This window comes from Emys orbicularis, chromosome 5, assembly GCF_028017835.1.
Source record: "Emys orbicularis isolate rEmyOrb1 chromosome 5, rEmyOrb1.hap1, whole genome shotgun sequence".
Taxonomy (NCBI): Eukaryota; Metazoa; Chordata; order Testudines; family Emydidae; genus Emys; species Emys orbicularis.
The window spans coordinates 27,239,523-27,264,126 of record NC_088687.1 but is presented as its reverse complement, the minus strand read 5'-3'; the positions used below and the strand labels follow the sequence as shown (position 1 = coordinate 27,264,126).

The window sequence follows — 24,604 nt, the reverse complement described above, 5'->3', positions numbered from 1 at the left end:
GGAAGGGGCAGGATGGGAGGAAGTGGTCTGCATGTCATCCCTCTTAAGCAGCCCAGTACAAGTGCTACACTCATTTATGAGGACAAAATATTTTCTGAGAAAAAAAGTACTCAGTCTCAACTCTGCTGGCAGGGAAATTCATTTTGCTAACAGTTGTCTCTGTTAAGAAACAGAGAAAAAAAACATCAAGTGTAAAGTTACTGGCCCAGATCAACAGCAATTTCTGGAGATATCTGATAAAGCCTCCTCTTTCCATTTTTCATACCCTCCACCCCCTTTTTTAAAGAGAAAAAAGTCTGTCTACATGTTCAACACCTATATTATCTTCTTACTTGTACAAAGACTTTCTGTAGTAACGTTCGGCGCTCTGCTAGAGGTAGCTCATTCTGCGCTCCTCCAACTACCTCAGGCACATGTGGAAGGTCAAAAAACAGATATAGACATTTAACAAGCGTGGAAGGCACCGACATCGTCGTCATGCAGTCCACTGTTTTCTGAAAAACAGAAAAGCCAGTAACATTTCACCATATTGTAACAGTGAATTTTTTTAAAATACAACATAATTTTCTTTTAAATTCAAGACATTCTGTATTCTTTGAAAGAATGATTTAATTATGCAAATTATTGCCTTTAATGGAAGTCACACAGAAAGAAGCTTGCATAAAACATTGAACTTTTCCTTCCTATAAATTTAACAAGCGTCCAAACTGCAGTACTGATGAATCATGTATTCTTCAACATTTACAAAAAAGGGGAAAAAAATAGAGGAAAAACAAGACAACACTCAGAGAAAGGTCTAAATATATCAAAAGTAATAAAATAATCATTAATTATTCATATGACAATAGCACTAAATGATCCAAATAGGATTAGAGCCATAGGAAGACACAATCCCTACCACAAGACAAGACAACAATGTAACAAACAGTAAAAGGGAATGGAAGACAAAAACAACAACGATAAGAGCTGATTTATATCAGCTTGATGGATCTTAGCGATTACAAACTATAAAGCTTTTTAAAATAATATAAAAATCAGCAATCCCCTCAGGCACTCAATCTAGACCTCATCAATTGGATATTTCTTGCAGTCATCACAGAAGTGTGATTGGATTGGAAGGAGAAGGTATTGGCTTTATGCTGTTTCATGCATACAGAACAGCGTGGAAGAAAATGTGAAAACATTTGGAGGAGAATGGAAAAGTTGGGAGGTGGGGTCTGGTATTATTTGTAAAGTAGGTGGGATGATTTGGTAAGATATATGAACAGATAATCAGGAAGCAGAGAGAAGACAGCATGCAATTGTCCAATGTGTCAGAAGGGCAGCCAGCAGAGCCTCAGTAATATAGCTCATATTGGCTTTGGCTTCACTATCTCTTTATATAGTGGGGCCTCCATGAATGGGGTACTATTTATTCCCAAATTCTTTGTCTTGTAAGATGCTCCAAGTAGCCTGCAAAGATATCCATGTGGGACAAAATCAAATTCCACATGCTCTGCAGGAATCAGCATACTGAAAGCAGATAATTCTAAGTTAGGGTACTTAAGGGCTAACAAATTTAATGATCATACATAATTCAAGAGTATGGAAGGATATAGAATAAGGATAAGAGACAAGGACAGTTGGTCAAGGTGCCATCAGCATCTCAAAGACTAATATCTGTTATGGATATCTTAGGCTGTTGCATGTTCTTTTCTTTCATCCTCACAGTGAGATCTTAGTTTGGTAGCAAAGATCATTATATTCTTTTCAAATATTCCTAACTATTATTTTTCTCACTAATATTTTTCAAAGTACACATTCCCCATTATAGGTGGCTTGATAAAAAATATTTACAAATATTTTTCCTAGTAAGCACAAGGAGTTCACTCCACTGTTATTCATGGGGCCAAATTACAAATTGTTTCTGAGTGTTCAGACTATTGATTTATTAGTGAAAATATTTCCAAATTCCAAAGGTTTCAGAATATAAAAGATTTTTTCCCAAACTCATCTTACCAGAAATGTATTTTCTCCTATTTTAATTGTCTCAAGGTAGGTCTACACTACAAACATTGCATCGGCACAGCTGCACTTTGATAAAGATGCTCTAAGCCGACGGGAGACAGCTCTCCCATCGGCTTAGTTACTCCACCTCTGTGAAAGGCGATAGTTATGTCAGTGGGAAAAGCTTTCCTGCTGACATAGCACTGTCTACACAGGAGGTTACGGTTGGTATAACTACGCCACTCCAGGGTGTGTTTTTTTCCCCACACTCCTGAGCGACGTATTTATACCAAATTTGTTGTGTAGTGTAGAGCTGACCTCAGTTTATCCAGTCATGGAGAATAAACACCACCACGTGACTTAGAGCTTGCCTAGAGGGTGAGTTAGTGCCTGGCAAGCTGGGGTGTAAATCCACAAAATATTAGTGGACCAAGCACCAACTAGCTGCAGTAGCAGGGTCCATAAGCACTAGAAGTTCCCTAGTGCGCTCTTTGACATACTTCCATTTGAAACAGTAGTAGGCTAAAGCGCATGAGAGAACTTTTAGGGTGCAGCAGCAGGGTCCACATGGAGAGTTAGTGTGCTGTAGATTTACACCCCCACTTGCAGCAAACTAACTCTGTCCAAACAAGCCCTTAGAGAATTAGTCATGCACTACCACAAATAATTAGCAGGGAAACAAACACTTCATGAACAACTTATAGGTTGAAATTTGTTCACAAACTATTCAGTGAATATTTTAAAATTTTCGCAGAAAATGAGATTAATTCAAAATGATGCATTAACAGAAAATAAAAAAAACAATATTTCGCAATTATTTATATCTTTAACCAGATCTAGTCCCCAAAGAGATAAATCAATACCTGATCACAAGGGTTTGCTTGGTTTTTGTTTCTAAAGTAAAGAATTTTTGAGTTATTCCAGTTTTAAAATGACTTTAAGGAGCAGAAAGCACTTTTTAGACTCTGTGAAACTTCTCTTAAGCCACTTCTGATTTATTACTTCTTTACCTAAAAATTATTTAACTGTGAGCTAGGAAAAAAGACATACATTTCAGCCCCAGAGAACTCTCTTTTAGGCAACTTCAATTCATAACCTTAGCATCACTACAGAGACACTATAATAAAATTAAACCTCAACATAGAAAGGAGATGTAAAGGAATTTAGGACCTGTAAGCTTTGGAATTAGGGCACTGTAGGATGTTCCCATGGCCCCTTTTCACATGTGCTATTTAACGAGGAATGCTGCACACCTGGAAACATTATTTTGGTATTCCTGCTTTGGTTTTCATGATAATAAAGAAGAACTAACCTGTCCGGATGAAGCTAGTAAATTAATTGTAGTGAGCAGCATCCAACCTCTACTGGCTTCTTCACTTTGATTGATCTCCAGGAACTGGACTATGGCACGACTTGCAGCCTCTGTTGAAAAAAAGCAAGGCCAACTACGTGAACAGATGCAGCATGGAAAGTGGATCTTCTTTACAAACGCCACACAGAATTTAAGTTAAACTCTGAATTTTCCAGTGTGAGTACATTCGAGAGCATAGTGATTGTCTGGTTTCACCTACGAAGCTGCTATTGGGGCATTTAGTGCACTGGATGAGGTACACCACAAATGCACCACAAAACCAATGATATGTGTGATATACAATCAATGATATTTTGATCATCTGGACAGATGATAAAAATGATAAAAGACAAAACACCACATCACCCGTGGGTGAACACTTTTCACAAAGCGATCACTATATCTGACTTATCAGTCCTCATCTTCAGAGGAAACCTGCACAACACTTTCCAGGGACAAGCCTGGGAACTTAAATTCATAATTTTGCTAGATAATAAAAATCATGGGCTGAATCGAGACACTGGATTTATGGCTTATTACAACAATCTATAACCCACTAACAACCCTCCCCCCGCAAGCTGCTTTGCCCTCCCTCCTTTTCTTCCCTATGACTGGAAGGGTATTAGCAGGCTACTTCATCTTGAACCGTCCCTTGAAATATTTGTTAACTACTTATGGTAAACAATCTGTTCCACCTTGTATTTAGCTGTGACACTCTGAAGTCTGGTCTACACTACAGACCTATGTCAGTGTAACTACTTCGCTCAGGGGTCTGAAAAATCCCCCCCCCCCCAAGCAATGTAGTTATACTGACCTTAACCCCCCCTTGTAGACAGCGCTATGTCGATGGGTGAGCTTCTACCACTTCTTGTGGAGGTGGATTAACTACGTTGACAGGAGAGCTCTCTCCCATCGGCATAGGAGCATCTTCATTTAAGTGCTGCAGCTTCACCAATGCAGCATTTTAAGTATAGACCTGCCCTGAGTAAGATTTCCAGACCCGAAGAAGAACTCTGTATAAGCTCGAAAGCTTGTCTCTCTCACCAACAGAAGCTGGTCCAATCAAAGACACTCCCTCACCCACCTTGTCTTGTTTTCAAATATTAACTCCATTCAGGGCTGGTGCAAGGAAGTTTCGCGCCCTAGGCGAAACTTCCACCTTGCGCTACCCCCCACCCAGCTAACCCCACCCCCCCGCAGCAGCTAACCACGCCCACCCACCCCCCACATCAGAGGAGCCCCCCCCGTGGCAGCTAACCCCACCCACCACCCTCCCCAACCCGGGGAGCCCGCCCCCCCAGACAGCAGCTACCCCTGCCAGGGGAGCCCCCCTCCACGGCAGCTAACGCTGCCGCCGCCCCCCCCACCCGCCCGGGGAGCTCCCCCACCATGGAAGCTAACCCCGTCTGGGGAGCCCGCCCCAGCTCACCTTCGCTCCGCCTCCTACGCTGAGCACGCCGGCGCCGCTCTAATTCTCCTCCTCTCCCAAGCTTGCGGCACGGATTGGAGGAGAATTAGAGCGGGGGCTGTATGCTCAGCGGAGGAGGCAGAGTGGAGGTGATCTGGGGCGGGGAGCGGTTCCCCTGTGGGCCCCCCCGTTACTGCGGGTGGCCCTCCCCGCGCCCCCTCACCCCAGCTCACCTCCACTCCACCTCCTCACCTGAGCGGGCTTTTAGGCGCCCTCAACCACTAGGCGGCCACCCAGTTCGCCTAGTGGTTGCACCGGCCCTGACTCCATTTATTTCACATTCTGACCATAGTCAGCTCTTCACAGCAGAAATTACCACAATAAACATCCAATGCTATCCTTCATATTTTCTGGAGAAGCTACAATATAAAGTTAGCAAGTGTGAACTATGTTTGTTTTAAAAGGAGAAAATCTATTAATTTTTCTTCCATATTCATTAAAATTTGCTACTATCCTCCCACTCTCATTGGTTATCATGGACGGCTTTTCTTTGTGGTTAAGTTTTTGGTTTTAACATTTTTCAGAAGTGAATTCTTGAAAAACATAAGGGTCCCAAGCTGAAAAGTTCAGATATGGATATGAACTCTTCCAATATTAGGGGGTATTTAGATCTGTCATTTTGGTTCAGCCGACCTCTAATAAAGAGGCTAAAACTCGAACTAACAGCAACAAAACGGTAAGTAGTAAAATAATACACAGGTCAGCGCATAAAACCATAAAATGTTTGCCTTAATGAAACATTAAACTCCAACATGTATTAGGGCATTATAAACTAAGATATACAATACTTTTGAATTGGATAGTCTATTTAGTCTCTTATAAATCATTCTCTCCAAGACTTCTCTCCACTGTCAACTTTTTCCATACTTAGTGCACAGAGAAGCCATCTTTCCTGAAAGTCTGACAAACCCAGTTAAATATCCACCTCCCCAATTAAAATAAATGAAAAGACATGGTGAGTTTAAAAGGTAATAGAAGAATTAAGTGCTCACATTTGTTCTGCTAATGCACTCTATTACCCAAGCTGTTGGATCACAGCTTTGTTCCGGTAATTTCTGTACACACAGTACTGGAAGCACTGTTTCCGTTGACAGAGAGAGGAACCAATGGGCCAAATCCTGGGATGAGATTCATCAGCACAAAGCAAGGCTTAAAGAATAAGTTAAAAGGTAAAGTGATTTAAAGCTTGACTTTATACTCTTCAATTCTGCTCTGTGTAGGTTCAATCCCCATGCTAGGCGTTAGAGAAGACTGACGGCCCTCCCCAGTCCCCCAAAATTGTAGACCCAAAGCCAGTTAAGCAGATGCATAGGGATAATTAGGCTAAATTCTTCTAGAAGGCTCAATACAGATTTCAGAGCAACCTATCTTACATTTGAAACTTATGGTATCCAACCACTCAACAGTTACATCATTTGTGACATCAGCAATATTTGGGAATCAGGGTAAAAGTTTCAGAAGTACCAAAGCCACTTCAAGTCCCATTTACAAAAGTGACTTAAGGAATCTAAGGGCACGTCTTCACTACCCGCTGGATCGGCGGGTAGCAACCGATCTATTGGGGATCGACTTATCGCGTCTAGTGAAGACACGATAAAATCGATCCCTGATCGCTCTGCCGTCGACTCCGGAAATCCACCGCGGCAAGAGGCGGAAGCGGAGTCGACGGCGGCGCAGCCGCGGTCGACTCGCCGCCGTCCTCACAGCCAGGTAAGTCGACCTAAAATACGCAACTTCAGCTACGCTATTCATGCAACTGAAGTTGCGTATCTTAGGTCGACCCCCCCCTGTAGTGTAGACCTAGCCTAAGGGATTCAGGTACTTCTGAAAATTTTACTCTTAGTGATGACATTGAGAAAAGTATCATTTGCCTAGACACCATCAATGTGAATTTTGAGACTGAAGTCTTACATCAGTAACTCTGAATCCTTAAACATTATTATTTATACCCCAAACAAAATAAATGAAATGGCGGATGTAATCTGGCATGAAAATATAGCTTGTGAGAAGACAAGCAGCTATGATTTATGTATTTACTGTCATTGGAGCAACTTTAAGAAACAAAACATCCAAGGTAAAGACAAAACAATCAAAAAGTGTTAAAAGCACAGACAGCCACAAGAATATTCATAACAAAAGCCAATAAAAAGGAAATAAAAATAAAATGGATTTACACAATCGCCACATGACAGTAATACTTCTATTGTAGCCTTTTATTAAGTGAACACAAAATTACTTATTTGATCAACACAACCAAACATAATAATGATAATATCCGCTGTCATTGAGAATCCTGCAGAGTTTCACATCCCTTGACTTCTCAAATAACTGAAGGAAGCCTGAAATATGTTACTAACAGAGAATCCTAAAGGTTAGTTATAGGCAGGACTTTAAAAATCCACTTATCTAGGGTAAGTAGCAATCTTTCCTGGGCCACTGTCATTATCTTATCCGGAATCCAAGCTTTCACTTAAAACAGATTTAAGTCTTCAACTCTTATAATTGCAATCAAGTTCACTGATAAGAAAGATACAGCTATACAGCAAAAGTGTAAAACCACCACCAGAGTATGAAGGAATGTAGGATTTATGTTTCTTAGAAAAATTAAAACAAACCTGAAGAAGAGCTCTGTGTAAGCTCGAAGACTGGTCTCTCTCACCAACACAAGTTGGTCCAATAAAAGTTATTACCTCACCCACCTTGTCTCTCTAAATAAACTAAACAGTAATAAGTCTCCAGGACTTGACGGTATTCACCCAAGAGTTCGGAAGGAACTCAAATGTGAAATTGCAGGACTACTAACTGTCATCTGTAACCTATCATTTAAATCAGCTTCTATACCAAATGACTGGAGGATAGCTAATATGATGCCAATTTTTAAAAAGGGCTCCAGAAGTGACCCTGGCAACCACAGGCCAGTAAGCCTCACTTCAGTACCGGGCAAACTGGTTGAAACTATCGTAAAGAACAAAATTGTCAGACACATAGATGAACATTATTTGTTGGGAAATAGTCAACATGTTTTTTGTAAAGGAAAATCATGCCTCACCAATCTACTAGAATTATTTGTGGGGGTCAACAAGCATGCGGACAAAGGAGATCCAGTGGATATAGTGTATTTAGATTTTCAGAAAGCCTTTGACAAGGTCCCGCACCAAAGGCTCTTAAGCAAAATAAGCAGTCATGAGATAAGAGGGAAGGTTCTCTCATGGATTAGTAACTGGTTAAAAGATAGGAAACAAAGGGTAGGAACAAATGGTTCTTTTTCAGAATGGAGAGAGGTAAATAGTGGTGTCCCCCAGGGATCTGTACTGGGCCCAGTCCTATTTAACATATTCATAAACGATCTAGAAAAAGGGGTAAACGGTGAGGTGACAAAATTTGCCGATGATACAAAACTACTCAAGATAGTTAAGTCTGGGGCAGACTGCGAAGCGCTACAAAAGGATCTCACAAAACTAGGTGACTGGGCAACAAAATGGCAGAGGAAATTTAATGTTGATAAATGCAAAGTAATGCACAATGGAAAACATAATCTAACTATACATATACGATGGGGTCTAAATTAGCTGTTACCACTCAAGAAAGAGATCTTGGAGTCATTGTGGATAGTTCTCTGAAATCATCCACTCAATGTGCAGCGGCAGTCAAAAAAGCAAACAATGTTGGGAATCATCAAGAAAGGGATAGATAATAAGACAGAAAATATCATATTGCCTCTATATAAATCCATGGTATGCCCACACCTTGAATACTGCATGCAGATGTGGTCGCCCCATCTCAAAAAAGATATATTGGAATTGGAAAACGGTCAGAAAAGGGCAACAAAAATTATTAGGGGTATAGAACGGCTTCTGTATGAGGCGAGATTAACAAGATTGGGACTTTTCAGCTTGGAAAAGAGGTGACTAAGGGGGGATATGATAGAGGTCTATAAAATCATGAGTTGTATAGAGAAAGTAAATAGGGAAGTATTATTTACTCCTTCTCATAATACAAGAACAAGGGGCCACCAAATGAAATTAATAGGTAGCAGGTTTAAAACAAACACAAGAGATTATTTTTTCACGCAACGCACTGTCAAACTCTGGAACTCCTTGCCAGAGGGTGATGTGAAGGTCAAGACTATAACGGGGTTCAAAAAGGAGCTAGACAGATTCATGGAAGATAGGTCCATCAATGGCTATTAGCCAGGATGGGCAGGAATGGTGTCGCTAGCCTCTATTTGCCAGAAACTGGGATTGGGTGTCAAGGCATGGATCACTTGATGATAACCTGTCTGTTCATTCCCTTTGGGGCACCTGTCATTGGCCACTGTCAGAGGACAGTATACTGGGCTAGATGGACCTTTGGTCTGACCCAGTATGGCCATTCTTATGTTCAAAAAAATGGCAGATACAGTGTCAAGGTATACATCAAAAGTATTGATATTGTTTCTGTACAAGGCACTGATTAGGCATCACGTTGAAGACGGAATATCTTACCAGTTTGGTCATCTTTCCCTTCAAGAGTTTTCATCTCCCAAAATGGATGCAATGTAGGATAATTATGGTAAATTTAGGGTTTCAGAGTATTTGTTAGGAGCAATGCCTAAAGAGGTTAAGCATATCCTCATTGGAAATGTGCTTTTCAAGTGACTCGATGGAATTAATAGAATTAAAAAGGAGTTCCGTGAAGTGGAGCAACAACAACAACAACAAAAAGTTAATCCTGGGGACAGCTAGTTTAAAAGCCTGAAGGTACAGTAAAAATATTAACAAGTTAAGCATTAAACTAAGTAGTCTGGCAAACTATTTCATGAAGCATGTTACACAAAATGAACTGCCAACTGAGGCCACTGAACTGAAACAAAGTAAAATTAAATTTAAAAGGCAGCTGAAACAATGAGATACACAGAGTTACATCTATTATATATAATTCAATTTCAGTGCACCTATGTTCTCTAGGCACATTATACCTACTTAAGAACCACTTTAAATGAAAGATATCAAAATGATATTTTAGAAAACTAGTCTTAAAACAAAAAGGCAAAAAACCCTTCCCAGATCTGTTAAGAACCTCCTTTCTTCCCCAGGCCCCAACCAATTGCTTCACCCTCATGCTCAAGTCTCTCAACATGTGCTGAAGGTCACCAAATCCAGAATCTGGCATATGGTGGCATGGGAAGTACATTCCAGTCAAACACTTCCAATAATCAAGAACACCCTGTTAATAAACCCTTCATGTTTTAAGCAAGAGGTTGTACACCTAAACATCCCAGATGATTGCAACAATCACAGCACCATTTGGAGAGAAGTGATTTCTTAAAAGCCAGGATCCAAAACATTCAGCACTTCATTGATTAAAATAATTTCAAGAGCCATCCCATTGAAGGGTGCTATACAACCACCACCACCACCCTGATATCAACTAGTGTAACAACCAGTAGTCAATCTCTATGTCTCAATTTCCCATCTGGGGATTGCAATCCTATTTCTCTCTCACATGTTCTTGTCTTCCTAACCTGTAAATTCTTCAGAGCATAGATTGCCTCTTACAAGTATTTGTATAGCGCCTAGCAAAATACATCTTCTGGTAATGACTGGTAACTCAAGGCACTACTATAACAATAATAGCAGATCACCGAGAACAAGTTTTTGTGTGAAACATTACCTTAAAAAAAGGGCTGTCTCATTCTGCACGAGCTGCAATTTCAACAGTTGGTATCCCCATCAGTGGAAGAAACTGATACAATTTCCACCCATTTCCCCCCCCCCCCCCAATTGTTGAGTCCATCCCAGAAGCATTATCTCCATCTTACTCAGTTTGAGACTCAGCCAGCTAGCCTTCACGCATGCAAAAATTCATATTTATCAACAGACAGGTCATTAAACTGCAACAGCAGGATTAGAAGAGAGAAATATAGTGCTGGCATCTGTATACACTAAGGACACTCTAAACCATTCTTTCTCTCACTAACAACCCCAATCCATCCGCTGGCCCCATATATATATGTTGATCAATAGGGGTATCCATATATAACTCCAAGGAATGGCATATATAACTCCAAGGAACTACTCTATAAAATCTCTCCGGAAGAAATAAATGGAGCCACTCTAAAGCACACTACTTATCCTGGATAAGATCTGGCATCATTCCTAAAGTAGTATTAAAGACAGCTCCTACATTATTTTGAAAACTCAGCACAGACCTCTGATCCATCACTAGGGAAGAGCTCACTTAACGAGCCTACCAATGAAGTTTCTGTACTAAACCCACACTGCAAACCTAAGGTCTCTAGGTATCACCGGAATTGCTTCTTAAAGATTTAAAATATATAAGCTCCTATGAACATGGGAAGATGAGGTAATGATTGGAGATGATGTCTGGCTAGTTACCATGAGTCCAATTTTTTTCTCCCTCTGAGCCTTGAATGAAATATAAACTGATAAATATAAAAGATTCAAAATAACCCCATATCTTCATATGTAAGAATGTCACAACTGTACAGTTCAATGTCTTGATCCCTTCAAGTGTTGCAAATCTCCCTATTCAATGGCAGAGTGTTCCCATTCCTTGCCTTGAATAGACCTGATAACACACTTTAAAGTCCTGACATTATTTATTACATACAGAAAAGCTTTTACTGGTTCAAGACCGAATCTTGTCCCACATGAGCCTTGGGAACGGTAATTTGGGAGGGAATCTTACATTTGGTTAAGTGTCTGTTTGAAGCTACTCAGAGGTTTGGCATATTGGAATAAGATCCAGGGAAAGAAATTAGTGGGCAGATGATGTGGACATTGACATCTGATAAATTTATATACCTATACAGTGTATCATATACCTGTGTTATTAAACATGTACAAGGTGTATGTACACATACACACACTCTGAAACAAGGACCTAGTTATAAACAGAGGTAGAAAGCTTATTCAGCTAAATGACCTCTTTTTGTACCGTTCTTATTTTAATATGTTTGGTCCAATTATAGTAACCTAAGTATATGTTGTATCCAATAATTCAAAATATATATGGTTTATACTCACTTTAATCGACAGCAAAAGTAATAATAGAGCAACAAATTATAGCCAAGACATTTTTTGTATTTGTCTTTTCTATTTCAGTTTTAAATTAAGTGCAAATATTGATGCTCATTCTGAAAGTTAATGACTTTTATTTGATCGGTTAATGACAACTCAAGAGATTGCTTACTTTTCATTCCACAATTTATAAAAACTGCAAGGTTTTAATAAAGCACTCCAGTTTTACTGCTATCTTTTGTTTAAATTTTTTTTGTACAAGTTCCATTATGAGAAAGCATTTTTCACAAAATGAGTCTCGTGTATTGATTAAAAAGAGAATTTACAGTCAATCTTCCCACTTGCAGATTAAGCTGAATACTACTTGTTCTACCCTGGGTGAACGTAGAGAGCAATTGATCACAGTCCTCTTTATATCAACCATTTACATATTTGAAGACTTGTGTCCCCCACTCCAAGGTTCTTTCAACCTTTCTTTATAGATAGAAATAAGAAATGTAGAAAACGATTTCCTCTGGACTCTCCCCCGTTTGCCCATATCTTTCTTAAAGTGCGGTGCCTAAAACCGGACACAGTGCTGCAGCTGAGGCCTCACCAATGCTGAGTAGAGAGAAACAATTACCTCTGATGTCTTACATATGACACTCCTGTTAATACAGCCCAGCTTGACATTTGTCTTTTTCACAACAGGATCACACTGTTGACTCTCATTCAATTTGTGATCCACTATAACCCCCAGATCCTTTTCAGCAGTACTGTTGGCTGCCTGTTAATTCTCCATTTAGTATCTGTGTATTTGAGTTTTCCTTTCTAAGTGCCGTATTTTGCACTTGTCTTTACTGAATTTCATCTTGTTTATCAGACCAGATCTTCAATATATCAAGGTCATTTTGAATTCTAATCCTGTCCTCCAAAGCTCTTGCAATCCCTCTCCTCTTGGTGTCACCTGCAAATTTTATAAGAGTACTCTCCACTCCATTATCCAAGTCATTAATGAAAATATTGCGTAGTACTCAACCCAGGACAAACTCCTGTGCAACCCCACTTGATGTGTCCTTCCAGTTTTACACCGAACCATTGGTAACTACTCTCAGTATGGGTTTTCAACCAGTTGTGCACCCACCCCCTTGGGAATTTCATCTAGACCATACAGCCCTAGTTTGCTTATGAGAATGTCAAGTGGGATTGCATGAAAAACCTTATTAAAATTCCCATCTCTTGTCTATTGCTTCCCCCCATCCACTAGGCTGGTTACCTTGTCAAAGAAGGAAATTAGATTGTTTGGCATGATTTTTTCTTGACAAATCCATACTACAGTTGTTACAGCAACTAAAAGCAACAGTGCAACTGCAGGGGTGCTAATTGACCAATACACACACAGGCTGCAAGTATTTTCACCAACAAATCCTGGAATTTTGTTCAGAGAAAATTATTAGAGATTGCTAAAAATGCCTAGGATTTGTCCGCACTAACACTGAGACCAATGCAAACAGTTGTAATACGGGCATTTGTATTTCTAGTGGAGACAAAGGCCAAGTGACCCAATTCTTCATTAACAGATCCGATATGATATATTTGAACATGGATTTGAAAATAACCCTAGCTAGATGAAACATTGCATCACTCCACTCCCCCAAGAAGAAAATAATGAAAACATATTTATTTCTAAATGGATAGGAAGTAGGTGCTCTTGAGATTTTTCTCACCTATTTAAAGTAGAATTTTACTACATGTTAACAAGCCAACAGCAAAAAAATATTGTTTGCAAAAGCAGTCTGATTTGCATTTAAAGATTAAGGGAGGAGCTTTTAGGTACCTAACTCCAATTGGCTTTCAAAATCTCCCTCTAAATGTGTGCTAGAATATTTAATTACCAGGTTGCCATATGTCCACTATTAGCAACAGCATGAAGAAACACTCCAAAGACTTCAAGGAGCCAAATCAAAGCTAGCTACAGATAATGAAGACTGCTTAAATTGAGCAAATAAGCATTAGATTTGATAATACAACACCATCATCTTTCATGGTAAACCAATAGAAAGGAATACATACATACAAAGCCACAGAGTTATACCATCACTCACTTGTTAACACAACAGCTTTTCTCTAAGTTCTGTCTCCGAAGTATGATTTGTAGAGCTTGTCTGAAGAGAGAAAAGTTCTAGACCTCCTGGTAAGGTCAGAATAAGATACTGCATTATGGTTTTACACTCTATTGTGAATGGTTATGAAATGTCTCTAAGGTTCTCTGTTCTCCCATTGCAGATTAAGAAGAATATTAGCTGCCATAAGATATGGGGATGAAATACATAGGAAACATGAGATTTTAAAATTAAGTACTGGTGGGTTTAAACTTTGTGGACTTCTACTCAAATCAGTTAACAACTGAAGAAGGGTGTGTTCCAGGTTGTGGTATAACACCTTGGAAGTGGAATTACCTGAAGGCATTGAGCCTCTAAAATCGTTGGAGGCCAGCTGGGCACACCGTTTTTCTGTAAAAAGAAAAGTATCCCTTGTTGCCAGCTGTCTAATTGGGGATTAACAATGCCACCAGATTTTGCTGTGGAATTCAACAGGGACATTGGAATCTATATTAAATTGCCTCTTTACCTAACTACTGCATTAGTGACTGAGAATATCTAAGTTAACATAAGTTTCATAACATTAAATGGCATTAGTGTAGTGAAAATGTTATCAGATATTATCTGATAACAGAACAGACAGCAGATGATTGTCTTCTAGATTACTATGTAAAAGGCTCAAGATATTCTAAACCACCTGTTCATGATGTTCTGAATTTCATGTGATGGTGGGTTAAATGCAGGGGTATTTTGGCTTAAGCGTAGACATAAGAACATAAGAATGGCCGTACTGGGTCAGCCCAGTATCCTGTCTACCAACAGTGGCCAATGCCAGGTGCCCCAGAGGGAGTGAACCGAACAGGTAATGATCAAATGATCTCTCTCCTGTCATCTATCACCACCCTCTGACAAACAGAGGCTAGGGGACCATTCCTTACCCATCCTGGCTAATAGACATTAATAGACCTAACCTCCATGAATTTATCCAGTTCTCTTTTAAACCCTGTTATAGTCCTAGCCTTCACAACCTCCTCAGGCAAGGAGTTCCACAAATTAACTGTGTGCTCTGTGAAGAAGAACTTCCTTTTATTTGTTTTAAACCTGCTGCCCATTAATTTCATTTGGTGGCCCCTAGTTCTTATATTATGGGAACAAGTAAATAACTTTTCCTTATTCACTTTCTCTACACCACTCATGATTTTATATACCTCTACCATATCCCCCCTTAGTCTCCTCTTTTCCAAGCTGAAAAGTCCTAGCCTCTTTAATCTCTCCTCATATGTGACCTATTCCAAACCCCTAATCATTTTAGTTGCCCTTCTCTGAACCTTTTCTAATGCCAGTATAGCTTTTTTGAGACGAGGAGACCACATCTGTATGCAGTATTCAAGATGTGGGCGTAACATGGATTTATATAAGGGCAATAAGATATTCTCCATCTTATTCTCTATTCCCTTTCTAATGATTCCTAACATCCTGTTTGCTTTTTTGACTGCCGCTGCACACTGCGTTGACATCTTCAGAGAGCTATCCATGATGACTCCAAGATCTTTTTCCTGATTAGTTGTAGCTAAATTAGCCCCCATCATATTGTATGTATAGTTGGTATTATTTTTCCCAATGTGCATTACTTTACATTTATCCACATTAAATTTCATTTGCCATTTTGTTGCCCGATCACTTAATTTTGTGAGATCTTTTTGAAGTTCTTCACAGTCTGCTTTGGTCTTAACTATCTTGAGCAGTTTAGTATCGTCTGAAAACTTTGCCACCTCACTTTTTACCCCTTTCTCCAGATCATTTATGAATAAATTCAATAGGATTGGTCCTAGGACTGACCATTGGGGAACACCACTAGCTACCCCTCTCCGTTCTGAAAATTTCCCATTTATTCCTGCTCTTTGTTCCCTGTCTTTTAACCAGTTCTCAATCCATGAAAGGATCTTCCCTCTTATCCCATGACAACTTAATTTACGTAAGAGCCTTTGGTGAGGGACCTTGTCAAAGGCTTTCTGGAAATCTAAGTACACTATGTTCACTGGATCCCCCTTGTCCACATGTTTGTTGAACCCTTCAAAGAACTCTAGTAGATTAGTAAAACATGATTTCCCTTTACAGAAACCATGTTGACTTTTGCCCAACAATTTATGTTCTTCTACGTGTCTGACAATTTTATTCTTTACGATTGTTTCAACTAATTTGCCCGGTACTGACGTTAGACTTACCGGTCTGTAATTGCTAGGATCACCTCTAGAGCCCTTTTTAAATATTGGCATTACATTAGCTATCTTCCAGTCACTGGGTTCAGAAGCCGATTTAAAGGATAGGTTACAAACCATAGTTAGTAGTTCCGCAATTTCACATCTGAGTTCTTTCAATACTTTTGGGTGAATGCCATCTGGTCCCGGTGACTTGTTACTGTTAAGTTTATCAATTAATTCCAAAACCTCCTCTAGTGACACCTCAATCTGTGACAATTCCTCAGATTTGTCACGTACAAAAGCTGGCTCAGGTTTGGGAATCTCCCTAACATCCTCAGCCATGAAGACTGAAGCAAAGAATTCGTTTAGTTTCTCCGCAATTACTTTATCGTCTTTAAGTGCTCCTTTTGTATCTCGATCATCCAGGGGCCTCACTGGTTGTTTAGCAGGCTTCCTGCTTCTGATGTATTTAAAAAACATTTTATTACCTTTGGAGTTTTTGGCTAGCTGTTATTCAAACTCCTTTTTGGCTTTTCTGATTACATTTTTACACTTAATTTGGCAGTGTTTATGCTCCTTTCTATTTACCTCTCTAGGATTTGACTTCCACTTTTTAAAAGATGCCTTTTTATCTCCCACTGCTTCTTTTACATGGTTGTTAAACCACGGTGGCTCTTTTTTAGTTCTTTTACTGTGGTTTTTTAATTTGGGGTATACATTTAAGTTGGGCCTCTATTATGGTGTCTTTGAAAAGTGTCCATGCAGCTTGCAGGGATTTCACTCTAGTCACTGTACCTTTTAATTTCTGTTTAACTAACCCCTTCATTTTTGCATAGTTCCCCTTTCTGAAGTTAAATGCCACAGTGTTGGGCTGTTGTGGTGTTCTTCCCACCACAGGAATGTTAAAAGTTATTATGGTCACTATTTCCAAGCGGTCCTGTTATAGTTACCTCTTGGATCAGATCCTGCGCTCCACTCAGGACTAAATCGAGAATTGCCTCTCCCCTTGTGAGTTCCTGTACCAGCTGCTCCAAGAAGCAGTCATTTAAAGTACCGAGAAATTTTGTCTCTGCATTTCGTCCTGAGGTGACATGTTCCCAGTCAATATGGGGATAACTGAAATCCCCCACTATTATAGAGTTCTTTATTTTGATAGCCTCTCTAATCTCCCTTAGCATTTCATCATCACTATCACTGTCCTGGTCAGGTGATTAATAACAGATCCCTAATGTTATATTCTTATTAGAGCATGAAATTACTACCCATAGAGATTCTATGGAACATGTAGATTCACTTAACATTTTTACTTCATTTGATTCTACATTTTCTTTCACATATAGTGCCACTCCTCCCCCCCCCCCCCCGCACGACCTGTTCTGTCCTTCCGATATATTTTGTACCCCAGAATGATTGTGTCCCGTTGATTGTCCTCACTCCACCAGGTTTCTGTGATGCCTATTATATCAATATTCTCCTTTAACACGAGGCACTCTAGTCCACCCTCCTTATTATTTAGACTTCTAGCCTTTGTGTACAAGCACTTTAAAAACTTGTCACTGTTTATTTGTCTGCCCTTTTCTGATGTGTCGGATTCTTTTTTATGTGAACGTTTCTTGTCTGATCTGGCCCCTACTTTATCCTCTTCCATCCTCTCCTCCTAATTAAAACCTAAAGAATCTCTATCAATAGACTCTCCTCTAAGAGAAGTCTCTGTCCGATCCACGTGCTCCTCTGCAGCAGTCAGCTTTCCCCCATCTCTTAGTTTAAAAACTGCTCTGCAACCTTTTTAATGTTAAGGGCCAGCAGTCTGGTTCCACTTTGGTTTAGGTGGAGCCCATCCCTCCTGTATTGGCTCCCCCTAACCCAAGAGTTTCCCCAGTTTCTAATAAATCTAAACCCCTCCTCTATACACCATCGTCTCATCTATGCATTGAGATTCTGAAGCTCTGCCTGCCTACGTGGAACTGGAAGCATTTCTGAGAATGCCACCATAGATGTTCTGGATTTCAGTCTCTTCCCTAGCAGCCTAAATTTGGCCTCCAGGACATCTCTCCTACCCTTCCCTATGTCACTTGTACCTACATGTACCACAACCACCGGTTCCTCCCCAGCACTACACGTAAGTCTATCCAGATGCCTCGAGAGAGCCACAACCTTCGCACCAGGCAGGCAAGTCACCATATGCTTCTCCCGGTCATCGCAAACCCAGCTATCTATGTTTCTAATGATCGAATCTCCCATTACTAATACCTGCCTTTTCCTAGTGACTGGAATTCCCTCCCCCGGAGAGGTAACTTCAGTGCGAGAGGATACCCCAACACCATCTGGAAGGAGGGTCCCAACTATGGGAAGGTTTCCCTCTACTCCCGTTGACTGCTCTACTTCCCTGGGCCTTTCATCCTCCTCAACAGCGCAGGGGCTGTCTGACCGGAGGTGGGACAAATCTACAGTGTCCCAGAAAGCCTCATCGACATACTTCTCTGCCTCCCTTAGCTCCTCCAGTTCCGCCACCCTGGCCTCCAAAGCCCGAACGCAGTCTCTGAAGGCCAAGAGCTCCTTGCACCGAATGCACACATACGCCACCCGCCCACAAGGCAGGTAATCATACATGCTTCACTCAGCACAATAAACTGGATAGCCCCCACTCTGCTGCTGGGCTTCTGCCTGCGTTCTCTCCTACAGCTACCTAGGTTAATGAAACGGTTTTGTTTAAATCAAAAAATTAGACACTTAAAAAAAAAAGTTCTCTGGCAAAAAAAGAATTCCTATGTAACATATTAAATTAACAGGATTCAAGACACAGGAGTAAAAGAATATTAAGAAACGATCTAACAAATGAAGGAATATCCTATGCATTTATCCACAGGGCATAATTTTGGGTTAAATAGAGTTGAGTAGATGCTGACTAGTTCACTCAATAACTGCATGATAAACTGAATTTTGCAAATTAGTGAGTAAGCATACAAAAATAATATATCACAAAACATACTATGTAGATTTGATAGGTGGTATTTAGCACTCATTATTTGCAGTCATGCTTTATATTGTACTACTTATGGGTTCTATAATTTATTTTGCAAAATCAACAGTTTTTCCCTAATTCTTGACAATACTAAATACTAAGATTGCTGGGTTACACGTCCACATTATGTGATATGCAGATTGCTAATTTTCATTGAACTAAATTTTTAGCATACGAACAGCGGATTAGAGAAGCAAACTGAAAATGGAGAACAAAATATATTTATCTCTCACTACATAGTTTCCAAAGAAAATTAAAAAACCTTCTAAAATTATAGTGTGTAACACAATTGCAAGAAGACATCATATATTTCCATCAGGTATCTTCTCTATTAATTACCTGCTGTGTGAGTTTGGGCAAGTCACTTCATGTCTGTGACTCAGTTTCCCCTTCTGTGGAATGAAGATAATATCTTTTATTCTTTTTTAAAAAAGATTATTGAGATCTACAGATAAAAAGTGTTCTATAAAATGTATTATTTTTATTATTGATGACTGGGTTTTTCATAGGAAAAAGGAAGTATGAGATATTTTGGAGTACCCCTGCAGGAGAAAATGGCCATTTCAGTAGCTAAACTAGCAAAAAAGTTGACTTTTGAAGTTTATTAGATGGGACTTGAAAAATGCACTTACCCATTGCACAGCAAAAACTTTCCATAGCAAAATGGGATGTTAAAGAGGAACAGGATTAAGGCAGTGGCTTCTGAAGCAGCTACCTTTTAAAAAAATTACATATCTAAATCTTTCAGTTGCTCAATGTTCACCATTGTAGTGCTGTCTTTCTGAGTCTGGAGACAGCTCCAATGCATCTGCCCTTGCTCACAGTTTGGTCCAAACTTCAGAGGTTGAAACTCAGATCGCACTCATCAGTTCTGCAACCAGAATTCAGAACTTTGCAGGCAGATGTGAAACTAACAAAATTCTCAAATTCAATCTGCTGCATGTGCCAATACAGTAACTCCTCACTTAACGTTGTAGTTATGTTCCTGAAAAATGCGACTTTAAGTGAAACGATGTTAAGCGAATCCATTTTCCCCATAAGAATTAATGCAAATAGGGGGGGATTAGGTTCCAGGGAAAACTTTTTTTTGCCAGACAAAAGGCATTATATACATTTTAAACAATTTTTAAACAAGCAATTTAATACTACGCTAGGGGGGAGTAGTGTGCACGTGCTGTGTGTTTACAAACATACTGTACATACAGTACTATAGTTGGGAGGTGCCCCTGCCTTACCCTACACAGGCACAGCTCACTGGCACTGGAGATGAGGCTGGCAAGGAGGCCGAAGGTGCTATAGGCTAGGAGAAGCACGTTGTGCAGCAGTGGCAGCTTCCCCTACTCTGCAAGCACCGGGGCGGGGGCTCAACCCTCAGCCCGCCCACTCCCTCCCTTCCCTCACGCCCGCACCCTTAACCCACCTCTTCTTCCCCCCCTCCTCCCCCTTTACTTCCCAAGCTGCGTCCTCGCTCCTCCCCCCTCCCTTCTAAAGGCTGCAGGCCAGCTGATTGCCTCCGGCAGGAGGCAGGGGAGGGAGGGGGAGCCTGCACGACAAGTCCTCGCTCCTCCCCCCTCTCTCCTGCCCAGGGCAATCGGCTGGCTTGCGGCATTTAGGGGGCAGGAGGGAGGGGGGAGGAGCGAGGACTCGGCGCACAGGCTCCCCCCCCCCCCCCCGCCTCCTGCCCAGGGCAATCAGCTGGCTTGCGGCGTTTGGGAGGCAGGGGAGGGAGGGGGAGCCTGCACACCTCGTTCTTCCCCCCTCCCCTGGAAACACCACAAGCCAGCTGATTGCCGCGGGCAGGAGGGGGGAGTGGTGGGGAGTAGGGAGGCTGCCAGCTGTGGAGAAAGCAGGCAGCCAAACAACGTAAGAGTGGAGCATTGCACAACTTTAAATGAGCATGTTCCCTAATTGATCAGCAACGTAACAACGAAACAACGTTAACCAGGACGACTTAAAGTGAGGAGTTACTGTACAAGCTGCAGCAGAAACAGAGATATTTGGGGGCGGGGGGAGAGGGAGAGGGAGAGAGAGAGACAGACCAACCTGAAAAAGGAAGCTGTGGAGGGGAGTATGGTAGGAGACACACCACATAGAGATCTGTATCATTCAGATCTACCAGTATAAAACAAACATAATACACCAGGTTTCTTACCAAGATTTAGATTTTACGCAGATCTAGGTCAAGTTTTGGCTGCTGAGTGGAAGGAGACATTAAACTTGTAACCCTTTTAAACACCTCTTACATCACTGAAAAAAACAGACTATGTAGCTAAACAAGGAGAGGCCAAGGGAATCTTCCTGTAGAAACTCGTAGGTCAGAAAGAGCGCGGTATGTAAATTTCAGAAAAATAGAAAGGCTGACAGCAGGGGCTACATAAAAGACTCCAGAATCTGCAAAACGTTTGATACATTACTGATGATGTGGGTGAAAATACCCCTGCTACAGGAGGTAGGGCTAGCCAGAAAAAAATGAGAGTTCACATATGATGATGAATAGTGCCAAAAAACTTGACCAGTTCAAGAAAAAAGTGGGAGAGTTTTCTATCAAAGAAATGGATAATGGCAACACAGAACTGAGGGGAAAGTTAAGTCAAATAGCTCTAAAAATTAAGGCCCTAAATCCTAGTGTTATCTCTGCTCAAGGTATAAATCAGAGCGGCAAGGTAGCACTGGGATGAAAAAGAGCCTGTAATAAAAACAAGAACCATTTGTAGTCTACTAGAGTAGTAGCTCAAGCAACAAGATCGATCCAGTCTGAAATTACTGTATTGGGAGGAATGTGCATGCCTCCTTAAAAATAGTGCAGTGGATCCATCTTCAGGGAATTCAACAGAGGCTTCCAAGAAATAAAAATAAAAAGACAAGACTTATTTTTCTAGATTTCTTTGAAAGTGAAGGTCAAAGAAGAATGAAGAGCACAGAATACATACACAGAAGCCTGCATCCATGACCTTAGCAGTAAGAGTGGGGGGAGGGTGTTTCAATTTTTTAAACCTGTCACGTCAGCAATCTTTTGTCTGTGGCTATTGGTGAACAAAACCAAATTGGCAAGTCTTACTTGATCCAGTGCTGGTGAAAAAGAGATACCTAAGAACACTGAAATTTTTTCATTTAAATCATTATTTGACACAAAGAGAAAGATTTATTTTCACATCTGCTCTATGCATTTAGGCATCTGCACCTAAGTTTTAGAACTAAACACAAGTCAATCAATCAACTTGTAGATCTAATATACTTAATTATTATACATTTCTACACTTCCAGCAGGGGTGGAAAGTAAAGAAAGTAATTGGCAAGAATCCAAGAGATACATTTACACTACTTTATTTATATATATATATATATATATATATATATATATATATATATATATATATATATATATATATATATATATATATATATATATATATATATATATACATACATATATATATACATATATACACATATACACACAAACAAACAAACAAACATGGACTCCTGAATCTTCAAAACCAAATCCTTTCATTTACAGTCTACATACATTGAAAGTGAGGAGAAAAAGGGTCACAGCAGTCCTTCAACAAGCCAATTCTGAACCTGTTCACTACTAAACTACAGCAATTTTAAAATAACAGTAAATAAAGGAGGAAAGTAAATGTGTTTGCAGTGTGGCTAGAAAGATTTTGCATGTGGATGTAAATGGTATAGCAGCATTACCCAAAGGATTCAAGTTAACTAATTTTTAAAATTATTTTTTTCATGCAGCCTTCCCTACTCTGACTTCCCTGTTCATTTCAACACCTGTAAAGAAGGAACTAGTAATCCACTGTCCATGGATAACTAATTTTTCCACATTTACTGGCAACTGACCATCAAAACTGTTTAGAGAAAATACGAAGTGGAGTGCTTTTAGAGGCACTCCTACCTTTGCACATTAACTCTCTTTATATAATTTTTTATCATAGAAAATATGCATTGAAAATGTAAACAAAAGGGGATGGTTCTTCTGAAACCCTTAATCACAATTCACAATCTCTGGATTTAAAGCCCATCAAAAGCATGAAATACAGTACAATGTCATAACTGTGCTTTACTAATCCATGCATTTTATAATCCATCTAAAATAATGGCTGTCTCCGCTTTGCACAAGATAAACAGACTGGTATTGTGAGGTCTCCTATTACTAAGAATTCATTATTTTTATACATTATAGGACGGTGTATATAGATACAGATATATATACACACACTTTCACTACTACTTGTGATGCATTTTGTGTTTGTTCACTTAGTGCAAAATTTAGTTATTAGCGTAGTTCAGTGTTAGTTTGCTGATGCGCCACAATATTCTGTATTGCCTATGAAAAGTCAACATTAAATATTGGATACAAGATCTACAAACCAAGTAGCATGCAAATAAGCCAAGTTCCATTTATACAGACAATTGTTCAGAACTTTTATAAACAGATAAAGCAATTTCAATTAACTAAAGGCAAGATTAGTACAGAGTTTTACCCAAAACACACCCTCTCCCTTTTAAGGCACTAAATTTCTCTTAAAATCATTTCTTCTCATACCTCAAAGCATCTAGATTTTTACATAACATATGAAATAATACACAACTAACAGCTTTTATCTATCTACAAGCATGTTTACAAACCAAATTCTCTCAAGATAAACATGCATAACGTCCACTGAAGTACCAGACTCATCAAAACTCATAGAATCTTAGAAATTTAGGATTGAAAAGCAGTTCAAGTCCAACCCCTACATGCTGAGGCAAGACCAAGCAAACCTTGAACATCCATGGCAGGTGTTTGCCAAATGTGTTCTTAAAAACCTACAATGACAGGGATTCCTCAACATCCCTTGGTAATCTATTCCAGTACTTAACTACCCTTACAGTTATTAGGGAAATCTTTCTATGTAACCTAAATATCCCTTGCTGCACATTAACTCTTGTTATACCTTCAGTGGACATAGAGAATAACAGATCACCATCCTTTTTATAACAGCCCTTAACCTATTTGAAGGCTGTTATCAGGTCCCCACTCGGTCTTCTTTTCTCAAGACTGAGCATGCCCAGTTTTTTTTTGTTTTTGTTTTTTTAAAAACACTTTACCTCATAGGTCAGGTTTTCTAAACATTTTATTATTTTCATTGCTCTCCTCTGGACCCTCTCTAATTCCACAATTTTCTTAATACACAACCTTGGAATCCTGTTAGATTTAGCCATTTGGAGTGGATTACTGTAACTCAGTCTACCTGAGAAACAGAAGGAAACTGCAGCTAGTCCAACACGCATCACCCCACTTCATACATGGCACAGACCATAAGCAGGGCCGGCTCCAGGCACCAGCCCACCAAGCTTGTGCTTGGGGCGGCACCTGGAAGGGGGCGGCGCGGCGCTCCGGCCGCCGGGGAGAGCGGGGCCACGGCCGGGCTCGCCGCCCTCCCCCCCGGCGCCCTCCCCCCAGCCGTCGGGGGAA

General features: G+C 40.2%; 1 protein-coding gene across 1 annotated transcript in view; it reads right to left on the bottom strand.

Annotated features, from left to right (window-relative positions):
* WDFY3 (WD repeat and FYVE domain containing 3) overlaps window positions 1–24,604 on the bottom strand; it is a 241,607-nt gene that overhangs the window by 170,095 nt on the left and 46,908 nt on the right. Inside the window, exons 4-5 of the mRNA XM_065404726.1 lie at window positions 3,299–3,408; window positions 333–494 (exon numbers count right to left, since the gene is read on the bottom strand). Of these exons, the coding sequence (XP_065260798.1) occupies window positions 333–494; window positions 3,299–3,408 (272 nt within the window). The remainder of the gene's footprint in view (window positions 1–332; window positions 495–3,298; window positions 3,409–24,604) is intronic.